General features: G+C 36.5%; 2 protein-coding genes across 3 annotated transcripts; both read left to right on the plus strand.

The window, feature by feature from the left end:
* The first annotated feature begins 1,725 nt into the window (after window positions 1-1,725).
* On the plus strand, window positions 1,726-9,847 carry LOC135075647 (putative inorganic phosphate cotransporter). Its single transcript, XM_063970057.1, has 11 exons — window positions 1,726-1,837; window positions 2,256-2,395; window positions 2,977-3,159; window positions 3,529-3,667; window positions 4,031-4,245; window positions 5,353-5,502; window positions 5,968-6,112; window positions 6,493-6,617; window positions 8,598-8,720; window positions 9,250-9,394; window positions 9,736-9,847. The coding sequence occupies exons 1-11, from the start codon at window positions 1,774-1,776 to the stop codon at window positions 9,801-9,803; spliced, it is 1,497 nt and encodes a 498-aa protein (XP_063826127.1). The 5' UTR covers window positions 1,726-1,773; the 3' UTR covers window positions 9,804-9,847.
* Window positions 9,848-11,017: 1,170 nt separating this feature from the next.
* LOC135075645 (putative inorganic phosphate cotransporter) lies at window positions 11,018-21,324 on the plus strand. 2 transcript variants are annotated; one of them, XM_063970054.1, is made up of 11 exons: window positions 11,018-11,197; window positions 11,423-11,769; window positions 12,067-12,246; window positions 12,655-12,793; window positions 16,576-16,799; window positions 17,268-17,417; window positions 17,711-17,843; window positions 18,269-18,387; window positions 19,817-19,936; window positions 20,833-20,953; window positions 21,181-21,324. In XM_063970054.1, exons 1-11 carry the CDS (start codon window positions 11,143-11,145, stop codon window positions 21,273-21,275), a joined length of 1,683 nt encoding a protein of 560 aa, XP_063826124.1. In that variant the 5' UTR covers window positions 11,018-11,142; the 3' UTR covers window positions 21,276-21,324. The 2 variants fall into 2 exon arrangements, with proteins under 2 accessions (XP_063826124.1, XP_063826125.1); XM_063970055.1 differs by lacking the exon at window positions 11,018-11,197 and having other exon boundaries at window positions 11,679-11,769; window positions 12,659-12,793; window positions 21,181-21,323.
* The last annotated feature ends 817 nt before the right edge of the window (window positions 21,325-22,141 follow it).

Consider the following 22,141-nt stretch of genomic DNA (forward strand, 5'->3'; position numbering starts at 1 on the left):
GGCATTTAAGTCTTGTAAAAATGTAAAAAACACATAGATTGTTACATTTGGTTAGCCTTAATGGTGAATTTACTAGTGCAATTTTAATAAATAAATTCATGTAATACAAAGCTATAATGCCGTTATTGGACCTTTTTTGCGTTTAAGTCTAATAATTTTACTTAACGGCGTTTTAGTCTTGAGGAGTCTATTAAAGCTTTGCAAAGAGCAGCTTAGCAATATTGTCGTTAAAGTACCTTAACGGCTGTATTGACTAGAAATTGTAAATAACGGCAATAAAGCTTTGTAATTTTTCTTAAATTTTTAATTCTAATAACAATTAAAGACGCTTAACCGCGTTTAAGCTAAGAAATGTAATGTAACTGCATTTTAGTTATGTAATCTTGCAGAGGCGAAGCAGTTAGCGGCTTTCTTATTTTTTTTATCTCAGGAACTAAACAAGATATAAAAATTTCGATAATAGTGCTAGATTAAGCATTTTTTTCTGATTCGGATGGTATTCAAAAGTCAAAATTGACCAATTGTGGGTTAACGGCATTATAGTGATTGGACGGCAGTACAGGTACAGTGATCTAAATTTCTTTTGGCATTGAATTCAATTAATTGCTTCAATTTAAAGTCACTTTTATTATAGTCTAAGAATAGAGTTGAGATTCCACCGCATGTATTGTGAGAAACTATGAAGCATTCAAATAAAACTAACGCATTAAGGTTGTAAAGTTCCAGTAGAGAACATAATGAATTCTAAGACTTATATCATAAAGTACACAATGGCTTTCTTTTAATATTGTTTTACATACGTTGTTTTGTTCTCAAGAACCTGATTACCTTCAGTTAGCACTGAAATATACGCAAGACTGAAACAATGAAAGTTGAATGAGAAAGCTTACCTTGTAGGACATTTTTTCATTTCATTTGCTAACACGCATTTTTTGTTTAAATCTTATTATGAGATTTACAATTAAAAGTAATGTTCTAACTATGACAGCTATTTACTTAGTAGGTAGGTACTCTAAAATACAGCGGTAGGCCAAGGATGCGCGCCGCAATAAGCGTTTATCACGCCATTTTATCGATTTTACGCGATAAGCACATACTTATTTTGTCGTCTAAAATCATCGATAAGATTTTATATCGGCTGAACTTGTACTTTGGCGAATACTCGTGTTTAGCGGTTAAACAAAATCTTTTTCTTGTATCGTTTGGCTAATACGCGCGATAAGCGGTTATCACGCCATTTTATCGATTTTACGCGATAAGCACATACTTATTTTGTCGTCTAAAATCATCGATAAGATTTTATATCGGCTGAACTTGTACTTTGGCGAATACTCGTGTTTAGCGGTTAAACAAAATCTTTTTCTTGTATCGTTTGGCTAATACGCGCGATAAGCGGTTATCACGCCATTTTATCGATTTTGCCCATACATTTTGACGTCGATAAAAGTTATCAAGGCGCGCATCTTAGGCCTACTGGACTAGTGTCATTAAAGATTATACTTGAGCTCATGATAGGTACATTTGCATCGGGGTTCCCCCAACGGCTGTTACTTGGTTCAGTTTGTGAATCATTAGATCACCTAATTTAATTGTTTTTTTTTTCACGGCTCTAGATTTTGTCTGAGCCTGCTGCTTCAGTTTGTGTTACTATGGTTCCTTTGGCAAATAATTATATTATTATCAGCGTAAGATACACCTTTTATCAACGTTTGTTTTTATCTCAGTTTTGTGCGGAACAACAAAGAGGCTGTGATAGAAAAGTTAATTAAAATCATGGATGTGGAATTCCTGAAGTACCAATACGAAGATGCCCACGATGGAATCGTTGTTAAAAGCAGTAAGTGCAGTATAATTCATTCATTAGAGAAATAATCGAGTAAACTTCTTTAAACCCACTGCAGTGCATTGTACCGAAAGGCTATCTCGGTTGGGTAGAAGTCCATGTGATAAAAATCTCGACAAAGAGTTATTATCTGTCAAAAGTATAATTGTATATGTATAAGTACTAAACAAAGCACCCAAAAATTGAAACAAAAAAATGAAAACTTAAAAATTAAAAAAACCAAAAAATTTAATGCTAGAGGTATTATATTTTTTGTTTTTTTAAATTTTTAAGTTTTCATTTTTTGATATTTTAAATGAACTCAATATCATCTCTTTGTTAGTCTTACTCCTCACCATTCTTCTGAATTAGATTATTCATTGCGGGGGCTCTTACTTCTTGTGTAACACCTTTTGATGTTGTATTCTTTCAGAGTTCAAATTGGGGGTCCGTCACATTCAAATGATTTACATGTTCGTTTGTGCATTTGTAATGGGCACCTTCCGTGGAAGCATCGGTATTGCTGTCCTCGCCATGACAGATGAAGCACGCCAAAATGACACGTATATTAAGGTGGGTTACATTTCAATGTTGCGTGGCATTATCAGTGCTAGCATCAAAACAAATTAACAAATTCCGCAACATAGATAATTAATTGTAATGTTTAATTAATTTATGAATACAAGTTAAGGCTTTTTATGGCAGGAAAACTTTACAATTTTATCAACTTCCATGTATTTAAAGAGAGGCTTTAGTAAAGTAAATCCTCTCTGCGCCAAATGATAATACCTATTTGCTATATTTTTTTTGTATCCCAGTAAGTAATAAGCAGTGGACGTCATTTGGCTGAAAAGAAGAAGAAGAAGAAGATGTAATAAGGGTTTTGGAATAAATAAGAGACATGAATTTTTTTGTGTCAAAACTGGAATGGCCGCGTACCGGAAAACGCAGCGTGAGACGTCCACCTACAAGGTGGACCGACGACATCGTAAAGGTAGCAGGGAAGCGCTGAACGCAGGCCGCTACCAATCGATCAACGCGGAAAGCATTGGGGGAGGCCTATGTTCAGCAGTGGACGTCCTATGGCTGAGATGATGATGATGATGATGATGAACTAATAAAACTTGAATAAGGTTATGAACCATATTTTTCAGATCCATGACAACTGGGACAAGATAATACAAGGAACGGTCCTATCCTCATTTTTCATTGGCCATGCGTTAGCTTTAGTGCCTGCAGACCTCATCCTTAGGAGGATCGATGGAAAAGCCGCTTTGACCATCATACTGCTGGTCAATGGGGCATTGAGTTTTACTTTACCGACTATCATTAATAGGGTAAGCTTATAAAACTATTGCAATTAGCTTATTTATTTCCTTGTTTTTGTCGTCTAAATAATATACTCTTTAAACATTATAGTTAATTCTTCGAAAATAAATAAGATTCTGATGCAAAAAAGCATAAGTGCCAAGGATGTTTTCCTTCAAACTCTTTGATACTAGCAATACCATACTCATATTAGTAAGTAACTATTATATTAAGTACTCGGTCCTGAAAGTTATTTCAGTATCTCTTTATGAATAGGTAATACGACAATTTCATAAAAGAAATTAATGAGCATTTCTATTTTGTTTCTTACAAGAAATTCTTCAAATTCTTCCGAAAAGTTATCTGTCATTAATTAATTAGCTAAAATCAATTTCCAGGGTGGGTGGATAGCAACGTGCAATGCCCTCTTCATGATGGGCATGACCCAGGCCTGCCTGGCGCCGGCCACTCAGTTGCTGATCTCAAAATGGCTGCCTCCAACTGAGAAAAACACTTGCAGCCGCGTCGTGTATGGAGGTAATAACAGTTTTGGTGCTATCGTTGAGTGAACTTGCATCCATTAAATGCCACCTGCTTTGCAAGATTTTAAATAAGACTCTTGTTGTTTTGTATGTTTAAGAACTGAAAAATGTTATGATGTAGATTTTTAACGAGGATATTTTATGGGAGACCACTTTCACGCATAATGGCCGAATCAGAAGGTAAAGTTCAAAAGATAGCTTGATAGAGGACTGCTTGTTAGTTTGAAAAAGTTTCTTTGAACGTAAAATTCTGAATTGAAAAACTTTTTCATGATATTTACAGCACTAAAGAATTTTGACTTTTTGTTTATGATAATTGACAAAAGTGACTCTTTATTTAGCTTTTTCTCCCATTCAGGTGTACTACTGGGCATAATCGTCGCTCTTCCAGTCTCCGGTATTATAACCGAGGCCCGTTTAGGCTGGGAGTTGGTGATGTATTCCTTGGGGATGCTCGCTGTCTCCTGCGGTGCTGTCTGCTGCCTCTTCACAGCCAGTACTCCGAAGAACCACCAGGCCATTGGAGACGCCGAAGTCGAGTTCTTGGAACGGGCGCTGAGTTTCTATCGCAAGGTTAGTACCACATTTTTTATGCAAAATAACAACTGATACAACGAAATACGGACTGGAAGACGTAGCGTGGGCAGGCCTCCTACTAGGTGGGCCGACGATCTGGTAAAGGTCGCAGGAAGAGCCTGGATGCGGGCAGCGCAGGACCGTTTCATTGTGGAAAACCTTACGGAGGCCTTTGTCCAGCAGTGGACGTTTGGCTGAAACGAATGAACGAACAACGAAATAAGATGCCAGTGTTTCGATGAATATGCTGTCATCAGTTCCTAATATACATATAAGATGGTAATGTAGTATTTTTGAGTTTTTAACCATGCTTCAGTGTGGTCATGTTACGTATTTTAAGCTAAGTTCCTTGTCGTGAATAAAAACGAGTACCTAGTCATTCTAAGCAACAAAATCATTAGCTAAATAATGTAATTATCTGTAATTGAAAGGGTACGCTGAAATTGATTTAGCACTTAATTATGCTCCTGTGAACAGGGGCTGACGGGTTAATTAACGTGTAATCGGGTGTCGGGTGGTATTGTCATATGACTGGATGTACACGTGAGAAACAAGCAGGTTTCACGTTTACAGAACTTGAGGGTTTGGTAATGGTTTAAGCAGTTTTGAGTTAGGAATTACAGATATAATATTATAATCTAAAATTATTATTATGCTGGGTTAAATATGATGAAAACTTATAGAATGGAATAATGTGAATAAATCATTTTTGTTTATGCTAGCGGCGCCTAGATACTTCTTAGGAAATCGGGTAATTTTTATTTTTCTTTATAAAGATAAAGGACTTTTTTCGCGTTCCTTCTTTCTCACTCCCTGGTGCAAAAGAGAGAATCGTTGTCCCAAAGTGATAGTAGGTAAGGCAATTAAGATACTCGTATAATGTAGACAAGAGCCCAGAAACGGGGCCAGGTACTTACTATGTAAAAACATACATACAGTCGAACATAATATAACCTCCTCGTTTTTTTAAGTCGGTTAATAAAGAATATAAATTTGACAGTTGTTTGCTGAAGTAAACAAACATTTATAAAAAACGTTCTTGATCGCATAAACTCAGGTACACCCTCAAATTTAGTCATGATGAGTGATATGTTTCTGTTACAGAAAAACCTCCCGGTGCCGTGGCGCCGGGTGCTGAAGACGCGGGAGTTCTGGGCGGTGGCGTGCGCGCACGCAGCTTGCAGCGCCATCTTTGTTTTCTACTTGGTCGCGGTGCCTGCATTCTTGAAAGTGCTGAATGCTTCATTGAAAGATGTAAGTGACAATCCAAGATTTTTACCCGACTGCGCCAGAAGGAGGGTTATGTTTTTCGAGTGTATGTATGTATGTTTTTATCATTTCATCTCCTCTTGCTCGTCGGTATACGAACTCATTTAGTAACTAAAGTTTGTTTCATTACTGTTAGTACTGAAACAACCTTTTTCCCTTTCAGAATTTTCAGGATCTGAAAATTCTTTGCTTGGACGATAAATTAAATTGTGCATTTCCTAATTACATTTTTTTAATTATATGTTCAAAATTTCGTTTCAATTTCTGACCATAAAAGTATGCAGAGCTAAATTGTGACATGTGAGTATTGTGCATAATTGCTTACTAGATTGACCGCGACTAGCATTGCAAACAAAGAGTGGTTTACATATTCAATAAAATGTAATTTGTATCGTTTTCTTCTGTAAAATGATACTAAGTACATTTTAAAGCATTGATGTTTGTTCACAGTGTGCAATATACACCGTGCTACCATTCGTGACGATGTGGGCGATGTATGTGACCACGTCGCCCACCTTTGACTGGCTAAGCAGGCTTGGTTACGTGACTGTTATTGCCAACCTCAGCTATTTCAGGAAGTTGATTAATGCTATGGGTATTTATTTTTTGTCTACCATTGTAGAAAGGCTGTAAACTAAATATATTGTAATTGAAAAAGCTATCCTGATTGTTACGTTTTCCAAGCTTTCTGCGTTTTAGAAAAAAAGTAAAACTGCTTTTTTAAAGCCTATTTGCAGAAATAAATTAGTTTTATGAGTTTTCATAATTTTAATGCTTTTATTATTTATTTTTATTAGGTATATCTAAAAGAGAAATACATTCTGTTACAGACCGAAATGATCAATTTTGTGTAAATTGCATATGGCATTGCTATTATTTTATATCCCTGTGCTAGCTCATAAAATCTAGCTTTGAGTTGCGAATAAGTACCTATTTCAGGTGTAAAAACACTTTTGACGGTCAATCTCTCCCCAGGTGCGTTCGGGATGGCCATCGGCTTAACCATTCTGCCCAATTTGGTGCCCGATTGGAGTAATTTCGTGATTATAGTATTAACTGCGACGTTAGGATTAGCCGGCCTACAGCTCTCCGGGTTCCTGGTAAGTGTGCAACTTAGCTAAGTACAGTAGACTTACTCACCTTGTCATCTTACTTACCTTTGTTCGAATTCATTAAAAAAAAATATCCACAACGAGGAAGCTCTTGGCCTGTATCTTACCTGATGGTAAGTAACGATCAGGCCGAAGATGGAAGCGAACTTCACCCGGAATCCTCAACCACGTAGGAACTGGCTATCTTACCTCTAACTGCCGACTGCCTCTAACTGAACACAACATTGTTGTTATGGCGACAGACTTAGGTAAGATGGTGGTAGCTAGCCAGGCGGACTTTGAACAAGCCCTACCACCAACCAAACCGAACAGAAAAATCTGCCCCCCTCTGGGAATCGAACCCGGGACCTCTGCGTCTGAAGCAGATGGTCTTACCACTAGACCACAGAGGCGGTTAAATATTAAAACAGAATCCCTCCTAGGTGTATTTTTGTAGTATATTCCGACCTAAATTGCCCTGAAAAAGGCGGAGGTTGTATTGTGGTCCTCCATATTATCCCTAATTTCGCTCGCAATAGATCTCAGGGTAGATATAGACAACATTGTGTATCACTGTTTAACCGATTGAGTCCCAGACGGCATTAATTAATGTCATAACAATTGATTATCTATACCTAAATTCTTTAGAAATTTCCTTATATGTAAACAAACACTTCTGCACACAATTACACCATAATCACTTACGTGTTCATAATATCATACACATTATTTCACAAGCCCATGAAACCAACTTTATTCTCACGATTATACAAGTTTGGAATCAATCTTTAAACAAATTATTTTAGCAAAATATGTGGACGATGAAAATTTGTGAGACTTGTTCAATTGACTTGAAGTTTAAAATTATTTGTTATTTCCATGTTGTCTCTGACACATCAGTGTTGTAACCTGTAAGTCATAGACAATAGTCGGTAAATTTAATCGATTTTATTTCAATTATTCAATCATTTTTATTACTGATTGCATTTAAATAGATTTAAATAGGGTCTTAATCAACAATGTATTTTTTCTTCATTGAATGTACTACTAATTATTTAATGCATTGCTTTATAAAGTATTATAAATTCTTTCTATAGGTACGTAAGTAGGTACTACAATAATTTCAATCCGCGATTAACGAGAGGTTTTGTCGCCTCACTAGGGCACAGATTAAAAATGTTTTAATGTCAGTTGGCCATATTTGTTTACATATAGGGAAATTTCTAAAGAATCCGACTTTATTGTGTCTAGATTAGCGGAGCTTGAAGGATTAAGACTGAAAAATATGGTCATATCTCAGAATTATGAACATGATAAATCTATGAACTGATCCGGGGCTGCAGTAATTCTTTTCATCTTTCAGTGTGTATGCTACACAATGTTAAAATATACTGGTCCTACTGAAAAACTCTACAAAAGGTTAAGTCTTTGTTGATTAAAAATTAATTGGGCGCGCCAAAGGATTTCGTATATCTTTTTATAAATACAGGTCAATCAGAGGGGATTATGGTGTTGGATTGAATTTGGAGGGGAAATTTATTGTTTCGTAGAGGGAGAGAGCTGAAAAGAACCATTTATAATGCAGCCGTCACCGAAACGTGATTACGGAGTTGCTTGATTAATTGAATGGGTCAAAGTTTACTCAAAGTTGTATTGGGTTTCAGAAATTGAGTAATTGTTAACAATTTACAAAAATATAATAATACTAGCGGCCGCCCGCGACTTCGTACGCGTGGATCCCGTTTTGCCCCCTTAGCTCCACCCGAGTTTCGTAAAATCCTTTCTTAGCGGATGCCTACGTCATAACATCTACCTGGATGCCAAATTTCAGCCCAATCCGTCCAGTGGTTTGGGCTGTGCGTTAATAGATCACTATGTCAGTCAGTCAGTCACCTTTGAGTTAATATTTAGATTTTATTTTACAGTATGTACTTGACTTTTTCCATACTTTTTAAGAATAAGTGTTTACTGAACTTACCTTTTTTGCAGAAAACTCTTACTGACATGTCTGAAAATTTTTCTGGGACCCTATTTGTAATGTCGAGTGGGATTGCTAGCGTCGCCGGAGCTGTGACCCCGCTGGCTACTGGGCTCATTCTTGGTGATAATGAGGTAAACTACCTTATTTTGATGCGCTTAAGGTCTCAGCAAGCATTAGATTTGTTTCATTTTACTCTTTGACTAGTGGTACTACGTCTACGTCCAAGGACCTATGATTAAAATCTTTAAAAAGCTTTAAACTATAAATACGCACTTGCACATACCTTACAAACATCCATAAGATCATGCAATTTGATTGAACTTTCTTGTTTTTATTTGAACTCTAGAACATTCTTGTTTCGAGGTATGTAATATTATATTCCAGGCAAATAATATTTGATGCCTCGAGGCTGCAGTACAATATTTCCATTATAATAAAACACCGACTTTTCCTTTTGTAACCATCTACTTAAAAATTTGACCTTATATGTCAACATAAAGCCTCAATTTTTTATCGTACAATTATTCTTTGACAATATGGGATACTTCTTTAGTTTCTTATAACCACTGCAAACTTATCGTCAGTAAAACATCTTTTAGCAAGTACACAATATAATATTTATTTTCCTAGTTAAGTCTAAAACATTTTGATTCTCCACAGGCAGACCTTAAAAGATGGAAGATAGCATTTCTATCCCTCGCAAGTTTCTGCGTGGTTTGTAACGTGATATACACAGTTTTTGCAAGCAGCGAGCGGCAGGAGTGGGACGAGGTTCGGAAAAGAAAGATCGTAGGTTATCACAATGGTAAGGAATGACCTTGTTGAACAATAATAAACAATCTTTAGGACCAAGTTCACCTGTAACAGAATTGAATTTAAAGCTAGTGGCCGGACTTCTGGCAAAAAACGACGGATTGGGCAGCGATTTGTCACTTTATGTTCCGTAGTCAAAACAGTGATAAACGGTATATGTCCGTTTGTAATTATGAGTGTACTTTTAGAGGAAACACATAAGATTTTTTTATTTTAGATGAATTCCAAATCTGGACAACATTTTGATTCGATTAATACTAATCTAGATCTTAAAATATTACTTGAACCCTACTTAAGTTACTTTATGTAAAATGCGTCCTTATTTTGTTTCAGTTTCAAATCAAATACAGCTGGAAGACTTGAGCCATAGAAAACTAAATGCAGATTCGGATATTTATTAAAGAAAATTAAATATACTCGTAAGTTGTAAAGGTAATTTATTTAAGAGTTGATAAAAATATAGCGTTAAGTTTTAATTTTCGTTTCATTTACTATCCTTTTCCTTCTATAACGTATTTCTTAAAAATTAATAAATATCTAAGACTGAGTAAAATTACTCGTCCCAAAAAATTGTGGAGCAAATTAATTCAAAAAATTCTAGATTCAAATACCTCTAGATTCAAATACCTCTTCTCTCTAATCAATTAGACTATTCTCTTGTATCGACATAAATGGGCTTATCTGCAAAAGGCCGTGATTAATGAAACATTTTTGATGATTAGACATAATTTGTAGAAGAACCATAAATCATCATCGTTATATCCAAAAATTTCTAATGAACTGGGTTATCCCTGCCAAGCATCTAGATAATAAATAAGAGAGTGAAGGAAATTTAATCCGTTAATATTTTGTGTACCTACTGACATCTGGGAAACAATATTATAACAGGTAGGTACTTATCCGCATTTTATCTTTAGGTTAACACCGAACTTAAGATGAATAAGTGTATTATGATGAAAATACAAAATAATGTGTATCAATAACAATATGACACATTCTAAATATGTTATCTACTATTACAAGAATAAATATGTTCCATCCTCATCACAAACAAATTGAAATAAATCATTCTCTTATTATAGCACCGTTATCTCCCGACCTCAGCACATGCATAAGTCGTAGATAAAAACAATCAAACAGTAGTGGAATAAGTCTTACGCAAAGAAGCGCAATACGTATGAAATGTAACCACAACGTAACGGGTAATAGTAACACTACTGTAGAAATAACTGACTGCACTAAACAAGATTTTTTAGGTAAGCCAACTAAGAAGAATACAACGTTTGATGACACGGTCTTTAAAAGATATTAGATAGAAAAGAACAGAAACAAACTAGCACTGCAAGATCACAAATTACACAGAAACAGCTAAAGAATGAATAGGCGTCTTATCTCGTAGTAATAAAGGCTATTTTGTTACATAAAATGTACAGTCTCATGTGTAAAATCACTCTACATAAGAGTAAAATCAGAAAATTTCATAATAATAAATCATATTATAATTATCTTAATCATATGGGTGAAAATGATGATGATGATGATGAAATCATATTAGAAGATAGATAATGAGCCTACTATTAACCGATCCTATTATAAAAATGAACAAACATGATAGAATTGGCATAAGTTCTAAAGGTAAGCCCAGTACAAGAGCACGTCACTATAATTAAAATATTTGCATTAAAAAATATTAATGAAAAATTAAAATTACTGAGAATAAATTAAAAATATAAAATAGCAATGGGATTGGAAGATGTTGAGTATGTCAGCGTTTCGAGGAAGGAACATAATGACGGTATGTTATATTTTTTAATCAAAACATTTATGCAGTAAAAATACACCATATTCTTAGCTTATTCTCCAATGTCCCATTTCATGTCCTTATCTACAAGTAATTACTCACCTTTATCAAAGAGAGAGTACTTTCTTTTCGTCTGTTATTCTACGTCAATAAATCAATACAATTAATTACACAGTAACGCGATGTGTCATTTTTAATTTCATCAATTTTGACTTTCAGATGCGCCGCCCAAACTGAATGTTCCAAAAGGATTTGGAGCACGACATACACAAGCTCTTATTTTATTCTTATGTTTAACGGTTGGCATCGCCATGAGAGCACAACTCAGCGTTTCCATGGTAGCCATGACTAGTCCCACTCAACCAAACATTGTTTACCTGTGTAACGTTACTGATATTGATAACGTTAGACGAAATAGAAGAAACAATGATACATTTACTGACTATAGTAACGAACAAAATGATACTGAGGCCGGTAATAGGATTAATGACAAAAAGAGCAACCCTTATTGGGGAAAGTGTACAGAGAAATATGAAATTGAACCAAGTAAATGGAGTCCATACAGAGTGAGTAGACTCATGATTTACTTAAGCATTTGAGTTGGATAACCTTTATAATTAGTATCTTTACAATATATGTAGTTCCCAGATAAATGAAATTATGTGGAAAGAAGACAATCTCTAGAGCTCTAACGTAATATTTTTTAATTCAAGTCTCCCCAGACCCCAGTCTTTGATTCTGAAACTTTACCTAACCATTGGGTGCCAAAAATGCCTATTTCCTATTGCTTTTAATGAAAACTTAACTTTTGTGTAGCGTAAAAAAAATATTGTGATTTGGAATTGTTCTGATATTGTTTTTAGACGTATAAATGGAGTATACAGACCCGAGAAATGATTCTGTTCTCGTTCTTTGTTGGATACACCACGATGATGCTGCCAATGGGTGTGATCACACAGAAGTATGGAGGGAAGCGGCCGATACTAGTGGCCTTAGCGGTCAACGGTGTCCTATCGATACTCACACCGTGGTTTCCATTATTTGTAAGTATTTTAATAATAGACTTTCCCAGGAGACCTTCTTTAGACGCGAGCTTGTTGTATTAAATGCTAATCACACTAAAATAAGAACACCATAGGTACTCTATATTTTTGCTAATGAGAGAGTGTTTACCAATTGGCGCCACTGGGGAGTGATAGGACTCCACAGTGGATTCTACCTGGAGATCGCAAATAATTATGATATTTTATGATTAGTCCTCCTTTGGCTTCAGCGCTCACCAGTTCGCCACTGTCTAAGCCACAAGCATATGACAGAACAATGGCATAAGCAAGACCTTCATACAGGTGGCGCCTGCTGATGAGTGAAAAGAATATCATCATTGTCAAGATGAAGCTATTATAAAATAATTTATTAATTGTTATTCTAACACTGCCAAATGTTTGTCTCAGACAGGTTGGATCGGCGTGTGCATATGCCGCCTGGTGCAAGGATTCACTCAAGCCGCGTTTTATCCTGGCATCCACACCATACTTGGGAAATGGGCTCCATTATCTGAAAGAGGAAGACTTGCTACATACATTTATTCTGGTAAGTTAGGTTACAGTCAGCGTCAAATAGTTTGTTACATCCAAAGTAGCCAAAACGTTCGCAACACGTCTTTGTTACAATTGGAATAAGATTGTGTTGTCAACGTTTTGACCACTCTCTCTCTCTCACTCGAAAGTACCTACATTTTTTTTTTACTTTCGTGAAGAATTTACACGGATTGATTAATTTTGATTTGCTTACTACCTATGATTTCTGCTAATCATGCAGGTAATATAATACATCAACATACATAATACCTGCTAATAGTCTAGACTAATCCCCACAGACGCTACCAAGAATACTAGTAATCGAGGAGGCTGCTTTGGATCAAATTTAATATACTCCATCGACCTTTAATAACAAACCCTCAAACATCATAGACACAATACACCCTAATTAGTCTAAACATCATAATTAGACAGGTATTGTTGAAGACCTACGATATTATGTAGCTGATAGGTACTTACTAAAATGCGTTAAAATTGCGATTTAAAGTTTGTTTACTTCAGGCAAACTTCCATACAGATAAACTCGAACATGGTCCGGAGTTTGAAATGCCGTTATCGCGGTATCTCCTCATAAAACTGGAATTAGCTGGTAAAGGAGCAGCCGCGGCCCCTGAGTCTTTCAACTTAGTTACAGCCCGCCCTCAACTTCTGTGTATGGAGATGTATAACTCTGTGGGGGACACACGGGGAGATGTTTGGGGCGATTCCGTTTGAAAGAAGACTGTAGTGTTCGTAGAATGTTGGAAAGAGAAAATCTTAAATATTTCTGAAAAATGTAGGTATGTCAATTTAGCAAAATTGTGATCAAATCTGTCAGCGTTTTAATTCATAGACACGCGGACGTAGACTTCCAAGGTTTAAATCTTAACTAACGCCAATAATAAATGGTTATACAATAGTAGTAGAGTAGTATTATTATTCAACATTACATTTGAACTTGTAAATTCATGATGACTATATTCTTCAAATTGTATTAGGCTTGCCTGCTGACATCGCGTTCGTACAAACACTTTCCGCTTTAATACTAATAAGCTATTTAAACCAAATTCATCACTCTTATTCTATATCTACGCACGCACACAAATCGCGTCCGTATATTTCCACCGGCCAAGATTACAGCATTGCCTTCTCAAAACTTGAAATAGACCCTTACGGTTCGTCACGTACATAAATTAAGAAACTCTTTTGATGGTTGCCCGACCGGCAGTTTCGTGGAATGACTGTCAAATGGGATTACAAATTCTTATCTGGTGTAAGTTAGTTTTGACCGGTAACCGCGGGATTCAAAGAAGCTTGATTGGTTACTTCGCTTTAAGGGCGACACGTGGGATAAACCGATAAAATTTGAAGAAAAAGTTTTTTAGGCTTGCTGGTCTCATGACAGTTTAACTTTCCCTCGGGACAAACTTGACCTTCACTACTTAGTTGGGTTTTTATTGGTGGTTAAGCTGTAGATCCTGACTACACGGGAGTTGCAACGGTGGGAATGAGAGGTGGGAATAGTCCTAATGGTAACTTGATGTGGCGGAGTCACTGCATCGGTGTGATTGAAAGGATTTTGAAGTTCAACTTGCCATGACGATAAGTCTCTATGATGGAATATTAACTAAATTAAATTAAATTTATGAAAAGGGTTTTAAAGTTCTATTTAGAGCTTTTTTATTAGTATTCAAGCAATTTTAATCTCAACGGTAGAAAAATACCTATTTATAATTAATTTTAAAATTTCGCGTTGCATAATAGAATTAATTTACACAGGTTTTAACGCGAAATATTACCTGTAGGTACCTATTTGAACCATCGTTGCAGTCAGCCTGTGACCACGGCCGGTGCAACTCGTTTGAAACGTCAGGCAAATACAGGTAATATTTCAATGTTACCTATCCGCGTATCGCGTTAAAACCTGTTTAAATTAATACCTATTTATGCTATAATAATATCAATTTAAATCCTTTGTGTACGTTTACTATAATTCCCATGTATGTAATTGTAATTTATTTTTATTTTTTATTTATTTATTTGGGTAAAAAAACAGTATTGAAGTACAGTAGCAAATAAATAATACTAATATACCAATATTATCTAAATTCAACACCAGCATCATTTACCACAGTTTAGATAAAACAGTTAATTAAACTTGTGTTGAGAGTGGTCGTAGTAAACACTTATTACGTAGGTACAGGCGGTAGCACATCGAAGGAGGCACTGTGGCATCTTCTGCGGCTGTCTAAATGCCATTTTGCGGCAAAAATCGCATGTAGACAACCACATCCATCATACCACGTAATATTCCACAACTGAACATCAGTCTATTAAGACTATGTAAATCACTACCCAACCATCATAGTTAACGCTTTTAAGCTTTAATTAACTAGTTTACCATTAACTAGAGCTTCCATAATTAAATAGGTTCCACTCTATACCTAAAATAACATTCAACGAGAAAATAACAGACTGTAATATCATCTCGGAATAACCACTTCCCTAATTTAATAATATGCTCACGAGTGTCAGTACAGGAGTCTGTCACAAAATTGTACTCAATTTCCCTTTCATGATATTAAAAAGTTTGCAGCCTCTGAAAAGTTGAGCAATATTAATTTCAACATTAAATAAGATAAAAAGTCTTCGTGGCCACGTCCATGAGGTTCATTACAGGTACAGTGAGAGATAAAATTTAAATAACATTTTAATTTAAATTATTTACGTAATCACATTTAAGAATCCCTAGAAATCTTGTAGGTTTTGATTCGGGAGGCAAAAATATGTTTAGTCTTACAGATTTTTAGGTACCTACTTTAAAACGAAATAATGATTACTCATTTGACGACCGAAATGGTACCGTAATGGCTATTAAAATGTAAGCTCTGGATTAGACAGATAGACTTTTTCTATTCAGCTATCCATTCGCAAAAACGCATTTTCGAGGATGTTTACATCATACTACGATTTGCTTTATGCACTTCGTTAATTTGTGACTGCAGGAACTTAATAGAACGTCCAGAATATCCGTAAATGAATGATTGAAATAAATGATTTAGTCAACATTTTTAACCTGACTGTACATAGTGAGGTTTTAAAATTACAACTTTCACTCACTCACTACTCTTTGATTTTGCGCGGCAGGCTGGAAGAAGGATATTTGATATCCCCTCGGAAAGTTGCAAAAGAAAATTTTCAGATATTAAAATTATGGAGAAAAACTGTAGGCACCTTGCTCGTAGTTTATCAAAGCCTTGCTGGAGCAGAAACTCGGGATAACATTTTAATTTCCTACCGCGAGTTTGTAATTAAAATTGTTTGGCGGAATATGTGCTAGAATTTGAATTTTTTTTAAGACCTGCTTACATTACTTTATTTTAAAACTATGTGTAGGTACGTTACGTGTACATTGTAACGATTCCTACATGGAACGAAAAACGACAGACAGAAACCTAAAAAGACAGAGAACGTTGTTACTTAATTCAAATGAGGGGAGATTTAAATTGTTTTTGCTTATTTCATGCAAATTACTTGGTTTGTCCTTAAAAGTTTTAGATACCTAGTTATCTCACTAAGGGTGTGTTCAAATTAGAGGTACGAGAAAGCGCTGCAGAGTATAACTTATTATTATGTGGCTGTGGTGGCGCCACGGTGCAGCGGTGGTACGCTTAGTGCTTTACTTCCTCTTTCATACACCTCACGGCTCTAATTTCAAGGTGCCCTAAGTGGTAAAATAGGCTCTAAGCATTATAACACCAAGGAATTGGCCTCATGTCTATTTTCTGCTCTCAGGATCCCAGTTCGGCACCGTCTTCATCTTCCAAATATCCGGCGTCCTCGCTGCCATTCCCTGGCTCGGCTGGCCTTCCATTTTCTGGATGTGTGGCAGCCTCAGCCTCTGCTGCTTCGGTCTTCTGGCCTGGTTCGGGGCCGCCAGCCCTCATGACTGTGCTACTATCAGCTCTGAGGAACTAGCCTATATCATTGGCGATAGGGTTGCTGATGTCAGTTCGAAGGTGGGTCATAGAAACTGAACCCTTTTTTCACAGCTATGATTTTACAGCTGCTCTCACGACTGCGCCACTATCAGGTCTGAAGAGCTGGCGTATATCATTGGTGATAGGGCTGCTGATGTCAGTTCGAAGGTAGGTCATAGAGACTGGACCCTTTTTTCACAACCATACTTTCACAACTGTGCTATCATCAGCTCGCGTAAACTCATTTAGCATCTAGATTCTTATGATATCTCAATTTACATTGATGATGAAATGTCTTTCTTCGGGTTAAGCATTATTTCATCATCTCAGCCACAGGACGTCCACTGCAGAACATAAATCTCCCCCAATGCTTTTGATTTTGCCCGGTTAGTAACGGCCAGCGCCTTCCTGCTACTTTTACGATGTCGTCAGTCCACCTAGTGGGTGGACGTCCTGCAGTTGGAAGCATATACTTTTTGTTCTCTACATTTTTTATTATATCTTCAGAGACGCAGAACACCCTGGAAACAGATTCTGACCAGTACAGCGGTGTGGGGCATGATACTCACGCAGGCCGGTAGTGCTATGGCGTACCTCCTCATGCTAAATGAGACTCCCACCTACATGAGTAACGTTCTGAAAGTTAATATCAAAAAGGTTAGTATTTTTGAGAAGGGAATAGTTAAAAACTATACAAGACTTGATTTCTTTCATAGTATTTTCGTCTTGAAATAGGTATACTTATCAAATACAATAAATAGAACTATGCTCATCCTAAGAAAACTTCTTATTTGTTTCGCTCTTGGCAGAGGGGTCACGTTGGGGCGTTGTTCACATCGGTTGTGGAGGCGGATATAACAGCTTTCCGCACAATCTCCCACCATCTCTCTCTGTTGGCAGACTGTCATTTATTTCAACTTATTTTGATATCTAATCGTTTTCATTCCCAGAATGGTCTTTACTCTTCGTTGCCGTACATAGCGATGTACGTGATGCTGCTCTTCTTTGGCTGGCTCTCGGATATTTTAGTTGTAAAGAAGATCCTCTCAGTCCGGAACGTTAGAAGAGTTGCTAACAGTATTGGTAAGTAATTTAAACCTTAGCCAGTTTTTATGTCACTTAGAGAAAATTCTCCGTAACTGAGACTTTTTTTTTATTTTTTTTATGCATAACAAGGCAGATATTTGACCACAATCGCACCTGATGTTAAGTGGGATGCAGTCTAGGATGGTACATATCTGCCCTGTAAGTGCCTATTCACTCTCGCCTTGAAGAGGCCCGGATTATAGTTTTCGGGAAAGACAGCAGCAGGCAACGAATTCCAGTCCCTAGCTGTTCGTAAGGGATATGTTACAAAATCTACTAACAAAAGCATAATGTTTCAAGTTTGAGCTTCGTATAGTGGATTTTTTTAGTTCAAAAATTAAAGTCTCCAAACCAAAGCCTTTTTATTACCAAATCATTTTTAATTATTCTTTCTATGGATTAAAAGCCAAAATCTTTTGCAGGTACGATTGGGTCCGGGACATTTTTAATAGCTTTCGGATTCGCCAATAGCACAGCCCTGGCCGTGGTTATGCTCATCTTGTGCCTTGGTTTCCACTCTGCCACACATGTGGGCTTTCACGTAAGTAACTTTCAGAAATCAAACCAAGAACGTCAAGAAAAAAAATAATATTTAAGTAAAGGGACACTTTACATATTTTGCATAAATCAATTTCCATAAAATGTTAATGATCATTGTTCTTAGTAGGTCAGTAAAACGGTTAAGAATCAAATGTTCATTACGAGTGCGTTTTATGTACTTTTATTACCTCCCCAAATGATTTCTAAAATTACTAGTTGGCAGCGGCCTGCATTCAGCGCCTTCCTGCTACCTTTATGAGGTCGTTGGTTTTATTTCGATTGTAATAACCCCAAATAAATGTATATGTACTTTACACCTAGAACTTTCTACAAAGCTTTCATTATATTCTACAGATATCCAGACTCTACGAGCCGTTACATACAATTTAGGCTCCTAAAATGTTCACAGTGATTACGGTTCCCATTCCACCACTTTAGATTATGATGTGCTTACCGTTACATTAGTGTTAAGTTCGGTAATTAGCGGCGACATGAGCGGTATTGTTTCGTCTATGTAACGTACTATGTAGTGAATGTGATTCGGTAATCAGATTAGATGAACATTGTTCGAAAATTGTACTTAATAGGATTAATGTGAAATGATTTATATTATTTACTAGGGATTCTTAACACTTCCTGCCTTATTTTTTTGTCCCTCTATCTGGTGAAAAATAACCTTGCTATAGAGGTATCATAACACTAGTCGTCGTCGTCGTCGTTTCAGCCAAATGACGTCCACTGCTGGACAAAGGCCTCCCCCAAGGTTTTCCATAATGAACGGTCCTGCGCTGCCCGCATCCAGGCTCTTCCCGCGACCTTTACCAGATCATCGGTCCACCTAGTAGGAGGCCTGCCCACGCTACGTCTTCCAGTCCCTGGTCGCCACTCGAGAACTTTCCTGCCCCACCCAACGGCCATCGTCTCTACGAGCTATGTGCCCCGCCCACCGCCACTTGATTTTAGCAATTCTGCAAGCTATGCCGGTCACTTCGGTTCTCCTGCGGATCTCCTCATTTCTGATTCGATCCCGCAGGGAAACTCCAAGCATAGCCCGCTCCATCGCCCTTAACACTAGTACCTATACATTATAATATGATCTGGATTGCCCGTGGATTTCGATAAAATATAATAAGACTACTAAGGCCCGATTCGACCAAACTTTAATCCGAGAATAACACCTGGTATACACATTGACAGTCTCAGTATGGGAAATATGTCAAAACTGACGATTTATTCTGAGATTAATATTTACTCTTATTTGGTCAAATCCACCCTTAGTAGTAGAGACGCGATAATGTAGCGTCTTAAGTAGGTATGCATCAATATTTTGTGCATCAAGATTCTGTGTTTTACTTACTTAAAGCATAGGATACGTTGCAGCGCATGAGACATCTTTTTTCTTTGCCTGATTAGGTTTTTGTTTGTTTCAGATTAACCATATAGACTTGGCACCCAACTACGCCGGCACTCTGATGGCGTTAAGCAACATGATCGCCAACCTTACGAGTCTACTGGTGCCGATCATGGTGTCAAACATCATTAACGATATGGTAATTGAAGTGGTAGACGTGTGTGTGTAGCCGATGCGAAAATCCTCGTTTTTTCCATCCCGTTCATATCTCGTGGTACAGTCAGCGTCAAATAGTTCACGACACCAAAGTGGCCAAAACGTTGACAACACAACCTTATTCCAATTGTAACAAAGACGTGTTGCGAACTTTTTAGCTACTTTGGGTGTCACGAACTATTTGACGCTGACTGTATGAATGGGTTCGCCACAATAGTCCAACGGGGTGCCGTTCCTCGGATATGACCCGACACCGACACCATTGGTCTAGAGCAAGGCTGCTCAACCTTTTGAAGAGTCGGGCCAAATGGTGGATTCAGTCGTTAACGACGGGCCACTTACATTTTTGACAGCTAACTTCAGAGAGGTCTTAACGTTTGTATGTACTGTGCGCGGCGGGATTTTTTAATTTGGTGCGTTTTTTTTTTCGAACTGTACATGCGCGGGCCACCTAAAATTATTTTCGGGCCTGGGGTTGAGCAGCCTTGGTCTAGAGAATGTAACATGCTTCAAACAAGGTGGACATAATGCCCTCATAAAGGTTGCAGTATGGCTCTTGATGCAGGCCTGTGTTCAGCAGTGGACGTCCGGTGGCTGAAATTATGCTGATGTTGAACGTTCATCAGTCGCATTCTTTTTAAAGGGCGCCATAGTTTTTATAGAGCCAATAAATTAAATAATGGATCGGCCGCTCTATAACAGGCGATGGCTGAAAACTGTTTCATTTTTACGATAGTGAAATTATTGTAGTTTAAGTACTTTTCTTCCCCAAGTTGCTCGCAGTGGCTCATGTAATTCAGTCCATATCAGGGGAGACTTGATACCTGCCCTTAAAAAAATGTTTAACTTTTTTCTTATTTTTTTCTTTCTATCTTTCAGACAAATAACCGTCAATGGCAGACTGTGTTCATCATCGTCAGCGTCATCAAGTTTGTGACGAATCTGTTTTATGTATTATTCGCGAGAGGAGAAGTCCAGGACTGGAACTTCTATGGAGATGGTAATATGAACAGTGAACACCTTTTTTTTAAAAAAAATATCATTCTTGTAACCCGAAAATTGCATTACTTTAACTGTAAAATTAAGGTTTTAATACTAAATAAATTAATTGCTGGTTAAAACATTATTTCTGGCTTAGTATCAAATTTCGTAATTGGGTTACCCTGGGGGAATATCGAATGATTAACATAGAATAATAATTAATACATTATTTCAATTTTATTACAGAAACTGAACAGTATCCATTGAAACAAGGAAATTTGACAGTAATCGAAGAAAAAAATACTCGTACATCTAACGGAAAAACTCCTAGAGAAGCGTAAAACTATTTAATCATTTATTAATTATACATATAATATAGATATCATGTATTATGTAATTAATATACTTTTATTTTTATTTTCTTAATGTCTTTTACAGATCCAATAATCGGGTTTGATAATTATATTTATAATAATTCCTTACGTTGATTTATACAACGTCATAATAACAATAAGTATTAATATTTTGTATTAAATATATAAAGAAACCAAAGAACTTTTTTGATCGGTATACTAAGGTAATATTATGTTTTATAATAAAATAATTATTTTGAAAGTAAAAAACAGTATCTAAATTAAAAGCCAAGTTGACTATTGTCGGATCTTGAAACAAAGTGTACCTTGCTAAGTACGTTGTCTGATGAAAGTATTTTCTTTATTTCCGATACTCATTTGAATGTAACTCTTAATTATTAAAAAAGATAAATAAATTGTTAAATGAATAAACGAATGTATGAAAGGCTGTATTTTAATCTCTTCCTTATAGTTATAATACCTATTAGCTTACCTATTATTTACTCCATTTGTGAGCAGTGTTCTCTTTAGTCTTTAAGATGTTGTTATTATGTTTATTGTTACCTATTTAATTACGTAATAAGGTATAAAACCTGTGTAATTAAAATAAAATAAAGAAATAAATTAGACGCGCGATATTGAATCGAAATCTGTACAATCGTTTGACAAAACCTTCAAAAATTCCCACCTTGTGTTCCCACCGCTACAACTCCTATGTAGCTTGTCATCGTTTGACAGTGAACTGAATGTTGCCTGCTGATGTCTTTCCCGAATACTAAAAGTAATCCGGGCCTTTCAAGGCGAGAGTGAATAAGCACTTACAGGGCAGATAATAAATGTACCATCTTAAACAG

Source organism: Ostrinia nubilalis, chromosome 10 (genome assembly GCF_963855985.1).
Source record: "Ostrinia nubilalis chromosome 10, ilOstNubi1.1, whole genome shotgun sequence".
NCBI classification, from domain to species: domain Eukaryota; kingdom Metazoa; phylum Arthropoda; class Insecta; order Lepidoptera; family Crambidae; genus Ostrinia; species Ostrinia nubilalis.

Bases quoted from the DNA above. Each gene is read 5' to 3' on its own strand.
- LOC135075647 (XM_063970057.1), top strand. From the start codon at position 1,774: ATGGATGTGGAATTCCTGAAGTACCAATACGAAGATGCCCACGATGGA. The intron at 5,503-5,967 runs GTAAGTGACAAT...GTTTGTTCACAG, and splicing joins TGAATGCTTCATTGAAAGAT to TGTGCAATATACACCGTGCT. The intron at 8,721-9,249 runs GTAAACTACCTT...GATTCTCCACAG, and splicing joins TCATTCTTGGTGATAATGAG to GCAGACCTTAAAAGATGGAA.
- LOC135075645 (XM_063970054.1), top strand. From the start codon at position 11,143: ATGGGATTGGAAGATGTTGAGTATGTCAGCGTTTCGAGGAAGGAACAT. The intron at 12,247-12,654 runs GTAAGTATTTTA...TGTTTGTCTCAG, and splicing joins CACCGTGGTTTCCATTATTT to ACAGGTTGGATCGGCGTGTG. The intron at 17,844-18,268 runs GTAAGTAATTTA...AATCTTTTGCAG, and splicing joins AAGAGTTGCTAACAGTATTG to GTACGATTGGGTCCGGGACA.